Genomic DNA, 19,972 nt, shown 5'->3' on the forward strand with positions numbered 1-19,972 from the left:
CTTGGTTTCCTCAGCTGTCCCGCACGCACACCTGTGAGCTCGCACAATAATACTAGACAAACTGACATCACATCTCCACAGGATCCCCAAACATTATGGCAACCTTGCAGGGGGCCCTCCATCATATACTGTATAATTCTTTACATTGAGATTGCATATACAAGTGCCCTTCTGCCAGCAGTGTGTCAGAGGAATTAGACATGTTTTCAACTCTCAACGATCCCTTTCTCCCCCACAGTAAACGTTTTATAGTCTCTGCACTCCATTCAGGACTCATCACAGGCAATTTTTGCATGATGTCAAATGACTGGAGTAGCTCGTAGCTGCCGGTTTTGTAAAGTGGGCGGTGGGGGTGGGGGCAGAAGCCCCTCAGCCTTTGCTGTGCTGTGGAGGAATTGCATTTTTAATGTCCCAGCATGCACTGCAGACAGAGGCGGGTGTGCTCACGGTGTTGGGAGGTTAAGTCTTTTTTCATTTTTCTTTAAGAATCAAAGTGCCTCAGTGAGAGAAATGGAGTGCAGGCCTTATACTGAGAACGCACACACTCCCCATATGCACACACACACACACCACACTTTTTCCAGACACACACACACACACACACACACACACACACACACACACGCACGCGCGCGCACACACACACACACGGAAAATACACCCTCACTGAAGGAAGCACTAGTTGATTCAGAATGAGAGGACTGCTTGCTGTTAAAGTGCAATATCTACATGGATTTCAAATCAAAAGACCACCACCTCCTGGAGCTGTTGAGCTCCAGGTTTCCCTGATAACCCTACTGTAGGTTGTGGTTGATACCGTGCACGCATCAGGTGGGTTGCATTGCCCCCTGGTGGCCTAGGGGGTTATACTGTAGCAGATCATGACAAGAACCATTCCCGACCTACACACATACACTTTTTTTCTTACCGCAACTGTACTGTACTGTACTGACTTGAAGGTGGCAAAAAAAATAAAAAAGCATCTGATGCATTCCAAAGACTTGGAGCAGGGTGTGGCTTTTCTTCTCTACTATTGTGCATTTGGAGAGTTCAGGAAATCGATCCGTCTCCAAAACGAAATAATACTGAGCTTGAGCACAATAGTGTATGGAATCACAACCACCAGCCAAGTACCCCCTCCTCCCTTTGGAAAGGGGTCCAAATCTCCTCACAGCACAAAGCAAAGAAAAGCTATAGCCCTGAAACATGACCGCCATAATCATGACAGTCATGACGCAACTGAAGCCAGTTTTACGCGATCGCTACATTTACAGTGAAAACGTGTACATAAACATTCAGATTTCAAATATAAAGTACCCACCACGTGTGTTAGAAATTTACTGGGACAGCGATTAGCATTGCTGCATTCCGCGTGGTTTAATAAAAGGCATTTTTATCCAAGCAACCCGGCTATTTTTCTCAAACAGGGTGCGTTCGGAAAACACAGTTGCACACCGGGAGCGCACTCGCCTATTAGTTTGTATTGGCAGTGCGATCAGCGTGCATATATCAAACACACCCAGTGTTTCAGAGTGCAACACTCCTCCCAACCGATAGGGGAGCGTAGTTGAAAGCCTATGGCAAAAAAACAGCTCGGAAAAAAATGCCTTTTATTAAACAAGGCGGAATGCAGCAGTGCTAATTTGGCCCACGTGGTGAGTACTTTATATTTGAAATCTGAATGTTTATGTACACCTTTTCACTGTAAATGTAGCAATTGCATGAAACGGGCGGAAGTTAAGCCATGACGCTTGTGAAGTACGAGCGTCATGTGAACCATGGCTAGAAAAGCTAGTTCAATGTGCAATTTGTTTGTGAAAAAAAAAGAAAGAAAGAAAAACAGGCAAATGTCCCTATGATTGCAACCAGCTCTTGTCTATATATTCACACTAGTCAAAACTCAAGTTTATGAAAAAATAAATAAATACAAAACAAAATGTATGTTTACAAGTTTTTACAACGTTGTGCAGTGGTGCATATAGCCATATACAGAGCGCTCCCCGCACAGTCTGCTCTGATTCGGACTGTGACTCGTTGAGACAAAGCTTCCTGACAAATGTCAATTCATAAAGTGAGAGAGAGAGAGAGAGAGAGAGAGAGAGAGAGAGAGAGAGAGAGAGAGAGATAGCCGATTTGATCAAGCACTGGGCCTAAGAAAGAGGACTGCAGAGAGGGAGTTGCCCTGCTCCCTGATGCTAAAGGCCATGCCAGGGAGTGGCAGGTGGGGTGAGGCCAGGTCCAGGGTGGAGGAGGGGAGCTGCCGAGGAGAAAGATCCTCCTCCAGGGGTGGGGATTGAAGGGAAAGAGAAAAGGGATGGAGGGGTGCACTTTCCACTTTGGGTATACAGTTAAGTTACTTAAATCAGTAATTATTTTGTAAAGAATTTGCTTAAAAAAAAATCTGGTTTTGTATGAAATGAGATCCAGTGTCTTTTTGTTTAGATTTTTACACAGAGACTGGTTTGGTTTATGGAACAGGCTTTGGGATGGTGTGTGGTAATCTACAGTGGGTGAATTGTTGGGAAAAATCTTGACTAAAGTCCACAGGAGGCCTAATTCCAAAAGGTCCCCAAACATCTAAAGCCATGCAAGAGACGGGTAAAGGTAACAAGAAGCACTGCAGGGATGGACGGGGGTAAAGAGGAGGAGATTGCCAGGCTAGGGAGTGCTATAAAAAGACTGGTGCTGTGTGACAAGATGACCATTCAGAAACACGGAACGGTGTCCCACAGTCCTACAGAATGTCCTGCCTTGTGGGAGGAAAAGAATGAGACAGAGACTTGAGATGAAAAGGGACATGAGAAGGTCATAGTGGAATAAAACAGGAGTCTCGGACCATGACCTTGGTGAGAGAAGGAGTCTGCAAACAGACTGAGGTCCAGTGTTGTTGTCAGGGGATTGAGAGGGCTCGGGCGTGGGTGGATTACGGATTTGGTTTTCCAAGGCGCGCTGCCGTGTTCTAATAATCATCCACACACATGGGCAGGTTGACAAAAGTGAAGACGTTGTACTCGATCATGATGGAGAAACAGAGGAAGATGGCGTACAGGACCAAGACATATATGCCCAGCTTCACGTCCAGCCTCCACTTGTTCAGGTGGATGCCGCCCACCTGCACACAAACACACCACGTTAGGACATTACAACTGAGACAACGGTGATTTTGGCACAACTTGCTCAAACCGATCCACTTAGCATGGTACTGTATGTGTTTGACTTATCATGAAATTGGTCAACAAATTGGGTTTGTATTGATGCTATACAAATAGTTACGTTTTGACTTCATAACTTGATAGCTATAGACATGTGCAGTGGTAAAGCTAATACTACACTGGTAGACCCCTCAAAAAGATTTTTTTATTTTAATTACTTTAATCTTAGGGCTGGAAATGCTTCTTTGATAAAGGATTTGGGTTATTTAAGTACCAAACCATGATTGTAAGCCTAACTGCAGTAAACATTAATTGTGCAGTGCATTTATTTAACAAGCCTTATGCTAAGCACAAAAACATATACAGCATTAATAAAGGATTATAATTTCTGAACAACAGTCATAACATGGTACTAGTTTGGTGTAAACAGTAGTGAGAGTTGCTCACCGTGAGAGCCACTGAACCCAACAGCAAGACCACCGAGTACACCAGCCCTTTGCTATTAATCATGACCTACAGGACAGGAGATCAACAGAGACTGGTTTAGAAACACAGGACCTAACACTAAACTGCCTCCCCCTGGCCAGCCGGGGGTGTAAAGGAGCAACTTGGACACTCAGGCATGAAGGAAGCATAAGTTCAAGTCCGTTGCTCTCCCCTTGTCCCCCATATATGGGGACTAGGTTGGTGGAGGGTGTGTAGAGCCCAGGATCACATTAGATGATTGACACAGGGGGTGAAAAATGGGTTACAAAATCGTGGGATAAAAATATATTTAAAAAAAAAAAGAAACGCAGGACCAATGGTTTTCAAACGTGACACTTGGCAAGTCAAAATCACACTTTATTTTAAATGAATTGGCTAATAGGAGGACCGTCCAGCCGGCTGTCTCTCACACGCACACATGTGATTGTCACAAAATCCCAAGGCACACCTAGACCTGTCTCATAGTACACTAATTGCAAACCACTGCTATATCTTTTCTTTCTCAGAGAACTCTGCTTATTCCTTCTCAAGCCTAATTTATACTCTACCGACACTAGATGTTAGCTAGAAAATTAGGTCTTAGCTTCAGAATTCTAATCAAAAGTATTGATAATTGTGTTGACAGTGCAGCGATAAGAACATAAAACAGTGCCTACTGTATGTACTAGCTCACATGTTAGATCGTGTATTTTCTGAGAAGACATTTAGGGCCCTAACTTCTTTGCCTTTTTTACCATTTTGAAAATATTTTTTGAATATTTCAACTAGGCTATTTTAACTATTCAAAAATGTTTTTGAAAATATAAAAAAAAAAGAAAAAAGGAAAAAAAAGAGGGAAAGTAGTTTAGGGATAAGGCGTTTAGCATGGACAAAAATAGAGCCCTTAGGGCTATATCTTGCGCCATCCCTAAACTTATTTATAGTTCAAATAGCTGATCTACAAGCTCACAACATGTAGATGTAGATCAGCTAGTTGAACTATTTTAAAATGATTTTCAAAATAGTGAAACATGGCAAATAAGATTAGGGATAAGGGTGGCGCAAGACGGAGCCAGCGGACCTAGTGTAGACCCCTGGATATGCGGCAGGTCAATACTCATGGACTGCCAAGGACGACTTTTGATGAGCTTTTTCCCTCCAAAGGCACACACTGACGCTTGCCAAGAGGCTGAAAACTAAAAACTGTATTAATCATCAAGGTCGAGTATAAACTGTTCCGTTACCTCTGATCCATAGTTGATACACATGGTCTGCAGAGCCCAGGGAAGCCCCAGTCCAACCAGAATATCAAACACATTACTGCCAATAGTGTTGGACACTGCCATGTCCCCCAGCCCTGGAACACAACACAGGAAAACACATTCAGATAATGTCACATAGCCCTGAGATGAGATGAGATGTACTTTATTATCCCCGCAGGGAAATTGATAGAAAATCACATTCAGATAATGTCCCCCTAACCCTGGAACCAACACAGGAAATCACATTCAGAGAACTTTGAAAGAGGAATGTGATGTATTTTCATCACCTTTTCTTATTTTTGGCTATTTCTAAAGGGGTTTGATGTTTGCGAAAATGATCACATTGCTATTGTGGATGGGATTATGGAATGTGAAGATCTGATCGATAAAGAGCATTACTGTACAGAACAATAAAGAAACAAAACATATCAGATGTGTTACCTTGCCGAGCGACGATGAGACTTGCAATGCAGTCTGGAACACTGGTTCCTGCTGCCAGGAAAGTTATGCCCATAATGACGTCAGGGATGCCCAGAGTATAGCCAATGATGGTTACCTACAAGTATACAGACAACAAAGCTTACCCAGCAAGTTCTGTATTAATACAAATGTTTATACAGTATGTGCACGTCAGGCATGGAAAGAATACTAAACGATGGAGCACCAAGTAGCCTAATATATACCCGTTTCATTATGGGGGGGGGGACTTGTTTCCATTGTGGTCCTATCATGTATTCAATTCATCAACAATTTAACATAAGTTTACACAATACATGTCATCAATGTATAAAGGAGAAAAAGGAAAAACGGCAATGAATGACACCTCCTTTCATGGGAATTTACATTTACCTCGCCCTGTGGTCCCCTGATCGATGTTTTTCAGGCCAGTTTGGACAGAAATAATTGATTGGCATCCTTTAATGGATGGCATCAGGGAATTCCACATTTTGGTGGCAGAGTAGTAGTAGTAGTTTGTTCTAAATTTGGGTGGTACCAGAGGTTGCTCCCTCTGGTGTTGTGGCTGTCACTTTATTTGGAGAAATAGTCTAAGACCATTTGGAGAGTTTTCAAGAAAACCATTACCTCACCAAAAGTTTTTATTTCAGCAAACAAGAGTAAGAGTCTAAAACCCCACTAATGGTTCATGAATAGAGATCACGCTGCCAATAATGTTTTTTAGATTACTGTATCTTGTTTGGGACCCAAATGTCCAGTCTTTTGTCTGCACAATCTGCACATTTTGATTATGAGACATCTTGTGTTGACATTTTGGCAATAAAGGTGGCGCTAGAGAAAAGGCCATGGGGGTCAACAAAATCTGTTGAGCAATTGGATTCAGACAATTTTATTGATCCCAAAAGGGGCATGAATTTGCAGCTTAACCAGTTCTTACACATCATTCATAAAACCCACAAGCAAAGTTTTTCTGTATGTCTCAGAGATAACAGATCAATGGAAGCAAACAACAGGAGTAAAGAAAACATTTCAAATATATAAATAGACAGAATTAGAGGAAAAGGACTTGCATTACTGCAGCAGTTTGTTCCAAGGAGAACATAATGCCAGTCTAGGGCATTATAGTGAATTCGGATTATTTGATATTCCTACAACTTTCAGGGTTGTGTCAGTCGGTGGAGCACTTTTAGACCCCAAGGTTATGCGTTTTTCTTTTTTAAATGTATTATTTATTGTACACTCAAGTATAGGACAATGGCTACAGAGAATACCTATAATTTATTATGAACTCAATGGAGTTAATAATAATCACTTTTGGACTAGGTTCCCATCTCTCTGTAGTGCACACTCCTGTTTAAATACATTTAAAGACTCACCATCCAGACCATCAGATAGGAGAACACAGCAATCCAGACAGTAGACAGGATAAACGAGGCCATGAAGAACTTCTCCCAGCGAGGCTTGGCACAGTTGGGGATGGTGAAGAACAGGACCAAGAGCAGAGGCCAGGAGATCAACCACTTGCACTTGCTGCCAATACCAGCTGAATCAGACACAACAGAGGAGCACAGTCTTGTGTATTAATTCTAGCCCTTTCAATAGAACTTCACTCAATTTAGATGGAGCGTGAAGCGGACAACGGATTTCCTTTTTGGGGGGGGCGCCAGCCCCTCCAACGTCTGGCTTTCAGAGGTTACGTCATATGGGGAAGAAAAGAAATCAAAGAGAACGATCATTATTTTGAATATGAAGTCACTGATTAAATTCAAGGAAGGTGAAGTGTGTGTGTGTGTGTGTGTGTGTGTGTGTGTGTGTGTGTGTGTGCGTGTGTGTGTGTGTGTGTGTGTGTGTGTGTGTGTGTGTGTGTGTGTGTGTGTACTGTGTGCATGCATGCACACAGAAGGGCCTAAAGCCTATCAAAAGAAATATTCTTTGAAGATGAAGCAGAGACTTAAAATGAGCGCTGAAGCTTTTGAAAAGGGACCAATAAGTCCACAATGTGAATACCATTTCCATGTATTTTACTGCTTTGTTTTTCTTTACTCTATAACCATATTCGGCTGTGGATCATAGTTGGCCCTATATTGCATATCAATTTCCGCCAGTTATCTCTATCTCTATCTCTCTCTCTCTCTCTCCCCAGTAATACCCATTGTTGTCAGAATATGGAGATCTACTGTATCTGCCTGTGTCCCTTTCATGCTCATAGTCAAAATAGAGATTAGAGTTTCATGTACTGAATGCATGCACCGATAATTTAACTCTGAAAGGGTACACAAATGAAAGCAAATGGGAGTTTCCTTTTCTATACCAATCTGGATTTTGTTATGTGCATCTGTTTATACTGTATATCCATTATCCATACATAACCAGTTTATCCATATATTTGTTTATTGATTCAAAATTATAAGAGTCACATACCTGGAATATGAAAGGGAGAAACCGTTTCATTTTCCTCCTCCTCCTCCTCGCTAGGCTTGTCCTCAGGAACATTTCCATTCTCAATGTCCACCTTGCCGTCGATCACTTGTGTCTCCACGCCGTTGGCAGCTTGGACCAACTTCTGACGCTTTCACAAGAGAGAAACTAAGTCAACTAGCCCTCCAACGAGAATTGGAAAGATTTACTCAATTACCGTACTCAAGTAAATGTACGTATAGTTACAACAATGTGGTCTGTACCTCTGTGATGATGAGGCGACTGGCCATGCGGAGACGGGTCTTGGGTCCAAAGTGGCTGGTGACCATGATGCGAAGCCCAGCCTCTGGGAAGCGGAACTTGGGTGGGCTAGCGTGCATCATCTCGTCCACCATCACAACCGAGCCTCGGCTAAATTCCTTGGCAGGCTTAACTGGGGGGGGGGATGTCATGCTTGTTATAATTGTAAAGTTAATCTCGATGGACTGTGCACATAACTGGTTACTGGAAATTGCTTTGCAGTCATAGAAGCAGATAGTTATTTCAAGGGTAAAGGTGTTTGTCACATACTGTATAGTGTATACTGTACACCAGGTGTTTCAAAAATGTGTGCCCAAGCCACACCAAAGTGCAAGTAAAAATACCAAAGCACACCTGCTATCCATCTATAAAACGTCCTATGAATTTTCACTCAAGACAAATTCGAAATAATACGTTTTAAATGTATTTTGTAAGTATAACATATTGACTCCGATACGAAATGAGCGTAGACAAAGTATTGATATAGGAAATTCATAGTTTAGTTTTTTTTACAGTTTATTGTAACATTTGCCATGAGTTTAGTACTACCGCTTACATGGTGCATGATATTATAAAGTTCTATGCCCAATTTAACGTATCATACATGCATGAATGTGCCTACATTAACTACGGTATGTAAACGGAACCAGCACAAACATTTCTGCTTGTGAAATTCATTACCACCCTTGAAGTCAGTGGGTTACTTTGGACCCCAGAGAGCAGCAGATTATAAGCAGTATGCAGGCAAAATTAATCACTCACCAACACATAATCTCACACAAACACAGTTAACAATGAGCAACAAGTGGGTTTAGTAAGGCTAAACAAACAGGCATGTCAACATGAATGCAATAAGAGTAGGAAGTGACCCAAGGCCAATAAGAACAGCTATAAATCACTTGTGGGAAATTTTTGCTGGGTTAAAAAAAAATAAATAAAGCAGGAATGTGCCATACATAGTACAGTAGAGATATTTGCCTGAAAGGGAATTTATACTGAAACGGACTTAAGGGTAGATATGAGTGGATACAGTATCTTTTACAAACTCTTTTCACTTTCATGAGTAATTTTTTTTTAAATATACTGTATATCTCGTGGAAGGTTGTCTCTCGCATCTCTATAACGTCTCTAATTGTGTGCAAAATGTTCTAGTTCTAGTGCAGTACCCGGGTACTCAGTGGGGTACTTTGTAGTATGACTTCCGTACCCGTTGTCAGAGCACTTTGCCATCGTTGCATGTAATTGTGGTGCGCACCGTTTCTGGAGAACCACAGACACACAACCAACTTTACAGTTACACACTGTACTGCACTCCCTTGGGCCGTCAGCAATACACACGGCGCATACTGTATGAAGGTGATGGTTCTCAAGCTACCTTTTGTGGAATTTATTGAAAGATGGAGTCAAATATTTCAGAATAAGCACGGAAAAGGTCATTGTTAAAATTCCCTTTAAGTAGGCTCAACCAGGTCAGTTATGCAGGAAGAGGAACGCTTAAAACCACAGTCTTGCAGACCAGAGACCAATCACACAACCCATCACCGCCAAAGCCAGCACCATTGTCACTGCAGCGTAGTGGATACGCGGCGTCTCCCGCTAGGAATGCCTCTTGTGTATCCAAGCCTGTTTGGTTAGCCTTACCTGTTGGGAGTAAAGGCGATGATGGGTCGTCAACCCAAACATAGTCATAACTAGCATTACCGTCCTCCATCTCACTGCTGGCTGCCGCTGCATTACCATTCGCCACGTTCTTGTCTTTTTTCCCCATGAACAATCTCTGTAAGGACTGGTTGAATCTAGGCACAAGAGAGAACGTGAGTCATAATCGGAAATGCTCAGCAGCCTTAATTCAAGGGCCACTTTTCAAAAATGTGGTCTGGCCTGGGTTCAAAGGGAGAAATTGCATTCACCGTTGCATTCACTGTTCTTTGCCTGCTAATGAAATGGAGAATGGTTCATTAGCTGAAGGAGTAAAATTACCACGCATCAATTGATTTATTGATTTATCACTACCCTTTGCCTCCATTTGGTAAAGAAGATATTACTATATCAGACCATGTTCTAGGGCTATTTAAGATTATTTAAACCAAATACAGAGCAGGGGGCACGGTGGCCCAGTCTGTAGCGCTGTCGCCTCAGAGCTAGAAGGTCCCAGATTCGTCCCCGGCCGTGGACACTGTGGGCGTGTTCTCTGCTCCACGTTGTCAGTGCCCATACTCTAGGTGGGGTTGGCGAAAGGGCCTTTCTGTGTGGAGTTTTCCTTCTCTCCCCGTGTTCCCTAGGGTAGGTAACCTCACAAAAAATATACTGTAATCCTGGTCTCTATACTGCCTCCCTCTGGTTAGCCGGGGTGCCTGATGAGAGGAAAGGAACTGCTTGGATTAACATGTTCTTTCCATGCGCTACGTCATAAACTCCCCCGTCAAGTGATAAGAAGTGGCCTGCTCATGCATTGAAGGAAGCATGAGCTCAGTTCGGGGCTCTCCCCAGGTTGGCAAAGGGAGAGTAGCGCCCAGGATTAAAGCAAATGCGTTTGTCATATATGCATTAGCCATCTGTGTCTATTTGTGAATGGCATAGTCCACCGTTTTGATGATTCACCCTTTATGTTGGTTGTGACCGGTTTAGGGAGGTAGGGATCCACCCTGTGAGGCCCAGGGTGGATCAACTTAAGCTAGGCTATATGAACAATCTTTTTACGGTAATGCCCCTGCCTACAGTAGACTAATGCTAAGTTGATTGCAGCAGTACGACACTATGCCCAACCAAATGGTATATGAGATACCAAGAGTCAAGTGCTGTGGCAAGAGTTCTCATACAGGTATTTCTCTTTGGAACGAGCTGCCTGTGTGTCAGGCAGTCTCAATCTAGAGAGGCAATGCACAATTGTCATCAATACAAACTGTGTTTGTACAGGGCACATACCCAGTTATGACTGTGTGTGAAACCACAACTTGAACTACTCTGTGAATAAATTAATTCACTCACAGAGGGATTTCAAAACATTTGCCATGACCAATGCCCATTTAAATTACATGCACAACTCACTTCATAATGATGATGTAGCCAATATACATAAGCACCAGTACCAAACTCTCCCACCTGAAACAGAGGAAGGCGTGGGATAAACATACCACAGCTACACTACGTTATACAGTCCTAGCTGAGTTGGGAAGTAATGGATTACATGTAAAGGAGCTATGTAATTAAACTACAAAATAAATTGCAAATCAAAATTGTTGACGAATGTAATAGAGTTACTCTCGAATAACTTTACAGTAAAGAAAATAAAAACATGAAAAAATCTAAAATGGAGGTAAATCAGCAAAGACTTCAAGGCAGGTAGCAGTAAAGTACAATTTTGAGTAATAGATACAAGGTATACAATTTTGAACTTTTCTTTGAGGTACACAATTAGCCCTTCTCTATGTCCCTCCCCAACCCATCCTTGTCCAATAGGCACATTAGCAACAGTTACAGAGAGGAGACATTGGCAAGCTTTCATTCTCACCCATTGAGATGCATATAAATAATCGATCATTTCAGTAGCAAGAGCTTCAAAGGGTCTTCTAAATCTAGTCAACCAGGCCTGCAGTAGGCTATGAACTGGACAAATATGCATGACAGTATTTCAATAAACAAAAAACAAGAGGAAATGTTAGAGAATCAGTATCCAACTCAATCAACTTTAACCGTAATGCACAGTAAAACTACGGTGATTAAAATGTATTGCCATCACCTGGGTGGGTCAGTCGTGTAACTTTCCCGACGTTAAGCCGTTCAACTACACAGCCATGCAAAATAACATTGACAGCTATGAGGTGACGAAAGCCAGCATATCAGAGGTTGCTAAACTATATTGAATTGGTATTGGGCAATCGCTTTTGGGGTGGGGTTTTGAGTACTGTCAATATGGGTTGCCAGATTTCATGGAGTGCAAAATTATACTGTACACATCTACACTATCTACTTAATACATTTTGCAAAGTAATCAAGGTAATGAAAATCATCATAAACATTAAAAGTTTAGGAGGGTAATCAGACATCTGCTTCCAAATCCTGTTCGTCACAAACTCTACATTTTGTTTGTGTACAATTTGTAACTGAATTTGTAATTAACTGAAGTCCATCTTATTTTAGCTAGTCACAAACATCACGTGGCTCAGGTCAAATTGTCAATTATTTGACATAGTTTAAAAATTATTCCTAGACCAGTCTGATATAAAATGTTATATTTTTGGGTCCTGCACTAGTAGTTCTTAAGAATAAAGCTGTATAGATGACTCACTTACCAAACTATCTTCTCATCATAGATGAACTGTTAAAAAAAAACATGTTTTAGATCAATTCATTATATTTTTGATGACAGTACAATTTAACAAAGTTTTAAAAGTAACCGCTGAGTAATGCTACAGTCAACTTACAGCGATAAGAGCAATCACAGACAAGGTGTAATAGAAGGAGTCTCTGAAGACTGACCACCAGGTCAATACCACCACCTAAAACAAACATACATGGCCACCTTAAATCTTCACATGGGTTTTGCTCTGAAAAGCATTTCACATTAACCATGCACATGAAACTGAATGTATATTGTATACGTATACCTTTACCTGCTGCTATTTCTATATGCTGGACATGATTTCCAGCCGCACGAGAAGCATTTATGCCTTCCGTAGCGCAACCTATCCATTCAACTTTTTAAATGGTGGACCTTAACATTGGATTGTGCCTTACGCATTTATTTGATTGGTTCTGTGTTGTGCTCCTTTTGGCTCTATTCTCTCATCCCTCTTCTAACTCTTCCTGTAAACTGCAATGTTGAGAGATCACACATCTTTTACACCTGTAGTTATGCTACAGATATGTGATCATTTTTATTCTTTGATTCTGAAATGAATTAAAAAACATTAAAAACAGCAATATAATAGACGAGATGTAAAATAATTTAGTTTGAATACCAACATTGCGTTTGCGCATTATGTATACGGTACGTATATTTCAAGAGTTAAACTCACTGACATTTAGGTTTTATTATTTTCCTAAATGAAGACGGAACCCTAGCGTTCCCATTCTGGGGAAAACATTAGGCCAAAATCTAGAAGCTTGCAACACTTGTGAACTGGTAGATAATCCATTTTTGGCGAAGACTTTTGGTGTAGTGGGAAATAACAGCAGATCTAGTATAAAGGGGGACTCCAATCAACTAAGTATAGGGTTTAAAGTCAGATCAAATCAGAATCACCACATGTTTACAGTTGTAAAGAAGTAAGAAGTAACAGTAAGAGGTGGTGAGAAGAAAAGAACACAGGACACAAACAGGTCAAACCCACGTAAACAAAGTATGCAGCAGGGGCAGCGCAATATGTCACACTAATAAAAACACACACACACACACACACACACACACACACACACAAGCACACACACACACACACACACACACACCTGTCCAGCGAAGATTCCGCAGACGCCAATGATGCAGAGAATGTTGAAGACAGCTGAACCCACGATGGTGCCCACGCCCACGTCTCCGTGGGTGATGAAGACACCTGAACACAGGGAGGAAGCCAATCAAAACCGGCTGCTGACAACCACCATCTGCATTTGCCCGTGTATAGGCAGGCACCCAAGTGTGCTCGTGTGTGTGTGTGTGTGTGTGTGTGTGTGTGTATACCAATGACAGAGGCAAAGAGCTCTGGTGCAGAACTGCCAGCTGCCATGAATGTAGCTCCAGCCACGTCCTCACTGAGGTCTAGTTTCTGACAGACGGAGGGAGAAAAGGAGCTGATTTGTCTAAAAACAAAAACAACGCCACCATATACACACACACAAATAAAAAGCAGGGTATACTATATAGATGACAGCACTGAGAGAGGATGATGCCTCAGTACCTCGCAGATCTTCTCCAGCGATGTCACAAAGTAGTCGTCGCATATTATGGCGAGGCCCAGGAACATGTAGAGGGTCTACATAAGAGAGAACAGGAGTTGAGTTTGGAATAGTGTATGTGTGTGTGTGTGTGTGTGTGTGTGTGTGTGTGTGTGTGTGTGTGTGTGCGGTAAATAGCATACACATATAGTGTATACTGCACATACATACTCACAATAACGTATTAGCTGACTTAACACACAATGGCGTTGAGATATTTTCTTACTCAATGACTGAAGGACAAAGCATAGCCCCCCCATTCAAATTTGGATTTGTGGCTCATTCAAGACAATACCTCAAATACCTCATTTCTGTGCCAGGGTGTTTTCTCTACACCGTGAAAAAATCTAAGTAATCCGCACCGCAACCCCCACACCATTACGAGATGAATGGGGGGGGGGGAAGCAGCCCATTTCAGTAGTGTGACGTTGGGATCTATAAATTATAGATCAGTTTGTGACATCATAGCCTCACAGCTCATGTAGTGCTGCTCTGCTCTATGCTATCCACAGGGGGCAGTGCAGGACCACAGTTGAAGTGAAACGGTGTGATTCCTCATCTCAGTATTGCAGCCTTGACCCAATATTAACATACAGTATGCTACTGTTTCCAAGAGAAGGCTGTTAAATTCACAACATACAACTCGCTGGAATCCCATTAAGGTTACACTTGGGACAATCATTTGTGTCGTCGTCCCCTCCCGATATTTATATTTTTACACTTATGCCATATCACAATAGTACAATATCCAAAATCAGACAATATCCAGTCTAATAATACCATGATATGGATAAAGAGATTTCCCGATAATGTTATTTGCTCCCGAGCCGATTCCGATCAATTGAAAATGACGTGATCGGCCCAGTTTTCCAATCACGTGATCGGATCGGGACAACCCTAGCCTCGATAACCAGGCTTTGGACAACCCTAACTTTAAGCAATTAAGGTGGCAGCAGTTGCCAAGATGTCAAGGAGGATATAGTGAGCTTGAACAAACCGTTTCTGAAAGTTCTATGCATATTTTTCATATCCGTCATCCCTATTTTACGGGGGCGGCAGTGGCTCAGGAGGGGTTCTCAACCTTTTGGGCTGGGGACGCCAGAAAATGTCTCACGCCCCCCCCCCCCCCCCCCCCGCTCCCCAACCCACCACCAATACAAATTGGCCACTACAATAACCTTAATAACAGAGAAATTACATCATAAATAAATACTGAAACCAGATATAATCATTAAGGAAAGTTTCCTATGTAAACTATAAATTTCCATTTTCCAGCCATTCAGTTGCAAAAAAGGATCTATTTTTTTTAAATTTATCAAAATAATTTGGGGACCCCCCAAAATAATTTCAGAACCACTGGTTTATGGGAACAAGAAGATTGCCAGTTCGATCCCGGGCTCCGCCAGTTACTGTCGAAGTTTCCTTGAGGCTGAGCAAGACACTGAACCCCTAATTTCTCCTGATGAGCCTTGCATGGTTTCCCCTGCCATTGGTGTATGAATGTGTGTGTGAATGGGTGAATGCAATGCAGAATCTATGCACCTTGGTTAAAGGTACCATGCACCCCATTGCACCATTTACGATTTTATTTAACATTTATTTTGGACGTGTCATTCGTAAAAAAAAAAAGAAAATCTTGTACACAAAACAATTAAATGTATTGCGAGCTTGTAATTCGATTACCTATTTTTGCTATTCATTGTACGACAATTTATATAGAGCTTAACTAGCTAATGTAGCTACTCCAGACTTGTATGCTGAAACTACTACAGATGTGTACACTGAAATGGGCAGAACAACAATGTTCCATCCAAAGACGGTGTCGAGTTTCTGCACCCCATCTCTGGAATCACATCACTCGTTTATTGGCCTTGGGGAGGAAGGTTCACTGCCAGGTATTGTCCATTGTATGGGCATCTCCCCCCGCATTGTTAAGACCGTAAAATCTGGGATGATGTCCAAATTCATCACAGCCAACGACTGGGCAGATGCCACAATCGCTTAAAAAAAAAAAAAAAATCCTCCAATAAAATCCACAGGTGCATAGAGGATCACAGTCAAATCAATGGAGCTGAACATGGCCAAATGTGGGGGCAATGCACCATTTCTAGTTGCAGAGCTACACCTCCAATATATTATTCTAAAACGGCTCATCCCAAATAAATACGATTAAAAACAAAACAAAAAAAGATATCAGCCCTAAATGTATTAAATGGAAATGGATTGTGGATGACTGGACGTGGTACTACAGAAGGTTATGTTTTATGGTGACCTACACAGGCATGTGTAAACACTGCAACAGCCCACTGAGCCCCGTTTTAATTGTTGACTTGGTACTGGATTCTGGGCAGTGGTGGACAGTAACCAAGTACAGTATTTGAGTATCTCTGCTGTCGGGAGGAAACCTCATAACTCCAAAATGTTCATTTTTCAGGAAATGAAAAATATAAATTTTTCAGGAAATTAAGAAAACCATATATTTTTAAAACAAAGCAAAATGGTAAATGGTAAATGGTGCATTTATATAGCGCCTTTATCCAAGGCGCTTTACATAGATTGTGCATTACATTCACCCATTCATACACTGCTGTCAGCGGAAACCATGCAAGGGACTAACCAACATCAGGAGCAATTAGGGGTTCAGAGTCTTGCTCAAGGACACTTCGACACTAACTCTGGGGGAGACCGGGTTCGAACTGGCAACCTTGCGTTTACCATCCAGCCACTCTACCCCTGAGCCACCGCCGCCCCAATACTGCCTCATCAAAGTTGGTGTTGTAACTTTATATATTGTCAATTACTTCCATGAGAGGGGGAGAGTTAGGTGCTTAAGCAGATATTTTGAGAGTCCAATGGAGTTAAGAGGTCTTGTCCAAAGCACTTTTTACTACTTTCCATTGGTTCAATATTTTCGAAACAACACACAGATGTAAAGGGTGTTCAATTGCACCGATTTATGTCAAAAAACCTGGAAAAAATGGAGTTATGAGGTTTCCTCCCGACAGCAACGACATCCAAAAATACAAATATTTTGGATACTTGTGACTTTTCTCAACTCAACTTTATTGATTTGCTCCACTCCGCTACAAAGACAAATATTTGAGAAATAGTTCTGCAATTTAAAATTAATTTTCTTTATCTGGAAGATGAATACTCAAGTACTTTTAAGATCATGTACATTTGAATACTTAAGCATTTTTAAAAGCAAGTACTCCATTACTTTAACTCGAGTACAACTTTAACTGAGCAACATTCACATGAGCTTGAGTAATATTTGAGCAGGCGTTATCTATACTTTGACTCGAGTACTGAGGTTGAGCTCTTTGTCCACCACTGATTTTGGGAGCAGCAGGTGTGTGCCCTCTTACCGCCACAATGTGCAGGAGAATGGCGCCACTCCTTCTCTCATCAATGGAGAAAAGGTCTTCGGGGAACTCGTGTATTGCTGAGGAGATAGAGAGAGAATGTCACAGTCACCACACATCTGCCGCATGACAGCGAGCTCTGCAGCCACCACCCTCCCCGAAGTGTACTGCAGGACCCCATTATGTGTGTCATTAAAAAAGAAAATGTTGAAGTTGGTCCTGCAGGCTAAGGGCACATACAGTACATGAAACCACCAGAACTATATCAGAGTCATTGCCACTCAAGTCTGTCCTGCATTGCCGTTTCTGCCCACTGTGTTAAAGCAACAAAGAAAAAGTGACAGATGTTTAAAAAAATAAAAAAGTAAGGATGTCCGATATTTTCCAATATTGTCCAACTCCAATATTGTGCAATATTGTCCAACGCTTAATCTCCGATTGCGATAACGAGAATCAACCGAAACTAATGTCACTTACCTTGTGCTGTGGAATTAACACATGCTGCCTAATTTTATTGTGATGTCCCACTGGATGCATTCATAAATGAAACAAAGCTAAATTAAAGCTGATACCAATATTTTCTGATATAATTATTTTATGTTAATATTGGCCGATAATATCGGGGGGTGATATTATCTGACATTTAAAAAATAAAAAAATAAAAATAAAAGGGTTAGTTCCTTAGGTTCCTTATATAAATATAAAACGGATTCACATGTTCATAAACATCTCTACAGCAAGTTGGCAATACGACTCGCATCATCCGAAAAAAATATGAAAGCTGAAGAACTACACGGAAATCCTCAAGAGAGATGAACATGCGCTCATTGCGTTGTAGCGAATGAGCAAGCTCAAACAGCTGCTCTACTTTTTGAAAAACAGAAAACATCCCGAGAGCACAGCATCCTCGGCTCACAAATTCACATCAACACATCGACTACAGTGCAATGCAAAAAAGTAGAGATGAAAGGTAGTATAGCCACATACTGTAAGGTACGTTCAAACTAATGCAGAGGCACAGTTCAGATATCTAGGATGAGCATGATCCGAGTTCATTGTTTAATTTTATTTATCTTGGTCTGGTATTCATCTCTAGCTCTCCTGTGTTTCAGTCTCACTGCTGTTGCCAATTACCATTAACACCTGAAATTCCCTTTGGGGACCAATAAGGCTTTGTAAATTGTCTTATAATAGCTTTTAAAAAAGAACCTGCCAGCTCTGTGATAGGGCCATTGTTTGGGGAAGGAGCTAAAACACAGGCCATTAATATCATAATATATTAATATCACCTAAATAATACAAACGAGAACATTAAACATCAGATATTATAGACTATCAAAATTGTGTCGCGATGTGCACCGCATCAAATGAGCACTACATTAGTGGTTCCTCCAGGCATACAACACTAACTAATGTCATCTATTCATGCCCAAGTTATAAAAGGATCAGCCGTCACCGATCTCCTGGAAATCTGAGGCAAAAGCCAAGGCTATATTAAGAGCCTGAAGTCATACAGAATTAAAGCAAGCAGGCAGAAAAATCCTCCCTGCTGAGGAGCCATCATCCATCATCCATAGCCCCAGCTGGAGCACAGTGTGACTGTGGTACCACCATACGGCCTGCATCGCTGGCATCACAGTCACACCACAGAGCACCTGGCTGGAGACAGAAGTCAGCCGTCTCCCTTAAGGGAGGTAGGCGTCTGGAGGAATGTCCCCCATGTGACCTATTCTCGCTGTACCCTACCCCACATGACAAGGTCACGGCTGCTATTTGGAGCAGCTCTACAAGACTATTTTTGCTGGCACAGGCAATAACTACGGTCTAACCGGATAAACCACCCTGGTCGCGGAATTCACATTTAATTTGCTGAAATCAAAGGAAATGTGAATTCCGCGACTAGGGTGGCTTACCAGGCAACAACTACCAGGGACATTCCGATCAATCATCCGCCATAATTTACTGGCTGATGCTCATTCAATGTAGTTAGTTTGGTGGTTTAAATTCGGACTATAGAGCAGTTTCCTTGACATTTTTTATACACACATGATTGGCGTCTGTCCAATCTGAAGAAGTTTAAGTCATCCTTAAACCCCTCTCAGAAGGTGTATTAGAAAGCAGATAACTGTCTTTATAACAGAATATGTTTAACAGTACTTTATAAATGTGGTCAGACATTGTCGATATTTAAATTGCCAAATTCCTTTGGCATACTGTACTGTAAGCTTGTCTAATATGCATGCACACAAACAAACATTATACAGCATGTGTGGCCAAAATCAAACTGTCTTTTAGCCTGCCCCAACAATTCTGTTCACAACTACATTTGGGCCTTTGACGCATATAGAACGAGTAATTGGAACACTGTTCACCTGAGACTCATCAGTGCACCTGTCCCAACCTCAGTGTGGTCTGTTCTTCTGACATGCATGCATGACCCGACTCAGCGCGCCTCTTGGAACACTGCACAAGCAGGAAAATGTACAGTACTTATTTCACAGGATGGGGCCCAAGCTCAATCAAATCCCCCCAGATTGTATTCCATTACATTCTAAGCATGCAGCGATGCTTTGCAGTCGTGTTTATGTGTGGTTTCTGTGTCCAAATTATTTGTTCAGAAAAT

The 19,972-nt window shown here is 41.7% G+C and overlaps 1 protein-coding gene across 1 annotated transcript in view; it reads right to left on the reverse strand.

The window, feature by feature from the left end:
- Nucleotides 1–2,888: 2,888 nt before the first annotated feature.
- The window catches only part of slc24a4b (solute carrier family 24 member 4b), a gene marked incomplete at its 5' end in the record, with an annotated part of 35,847 nt that continues 18,763 nt past the window's right edge, over nt 2,889–19,972 (reverse strand). Inside the window, 15 exons of the mRNA XM_080790358.1 lie at nt 2,889–3,112; nt 3,600–3,665; nt 4,862–4,974; nt 5,321–5,435; nt 6,712–6,878; nt 7,757–7,898; nt 8,017–8,186; nt 9,695–9,849; nt 11,102–11,155; nt 12,346–12,371; nt 12,478–12,552; nt 13,502–13,605; nt 13,731–13,815; nt 13,948–14,022; nt 17,353–17,429. Coding sequence (XP_080646484.1) covers nt 2,960–3,112; nt 3,600–3,665; nt 4,862–4,974; nt 5,321–5,435; nt 6,712–6,878; nt 7,757–7,898; nt 8,017–8,186; nt 9,695–9,849; nt 11,102–11,155; nt 12,346–12,371; nt 12,478–12,552; nt 13,502–13,605; nt 13,731–13,815; nt 13,948–14,022; nt 17,353–17,429 — 1,577 coding nt within the window. The 3' untranslated portion in view covers nt 2,889–2,959. The remainder of the gene's footprint in view (nt 3,113–3,599; nt 3,666–4,861; nt 4,975–5,320; nt 5,436–6,711; nt 6,879–7,756; nt 7,899–8,016; nt 8,187–9,694; nt 9,850–11,101; nt 11,156–12,345; nt 12,372–12,477; nt 12,553–13,501; nt 13,606–13,730; nt 13,816–13,947; nt 14,023–17,352; nt 17,430–19,972) is intronic.

Source organism: Protomyctophum bolini, assembly GCF_963924005.1.
Source record: "Protomyctophum bolini genome assembly, chromosome: 19".
Taxonomy (NCBI): Eukaryota; Metazoa; Chordata; class Actinopteri; order Myctophiformes; family Myctophidae; genus Protomyctophum; species Protomyctophum bolini.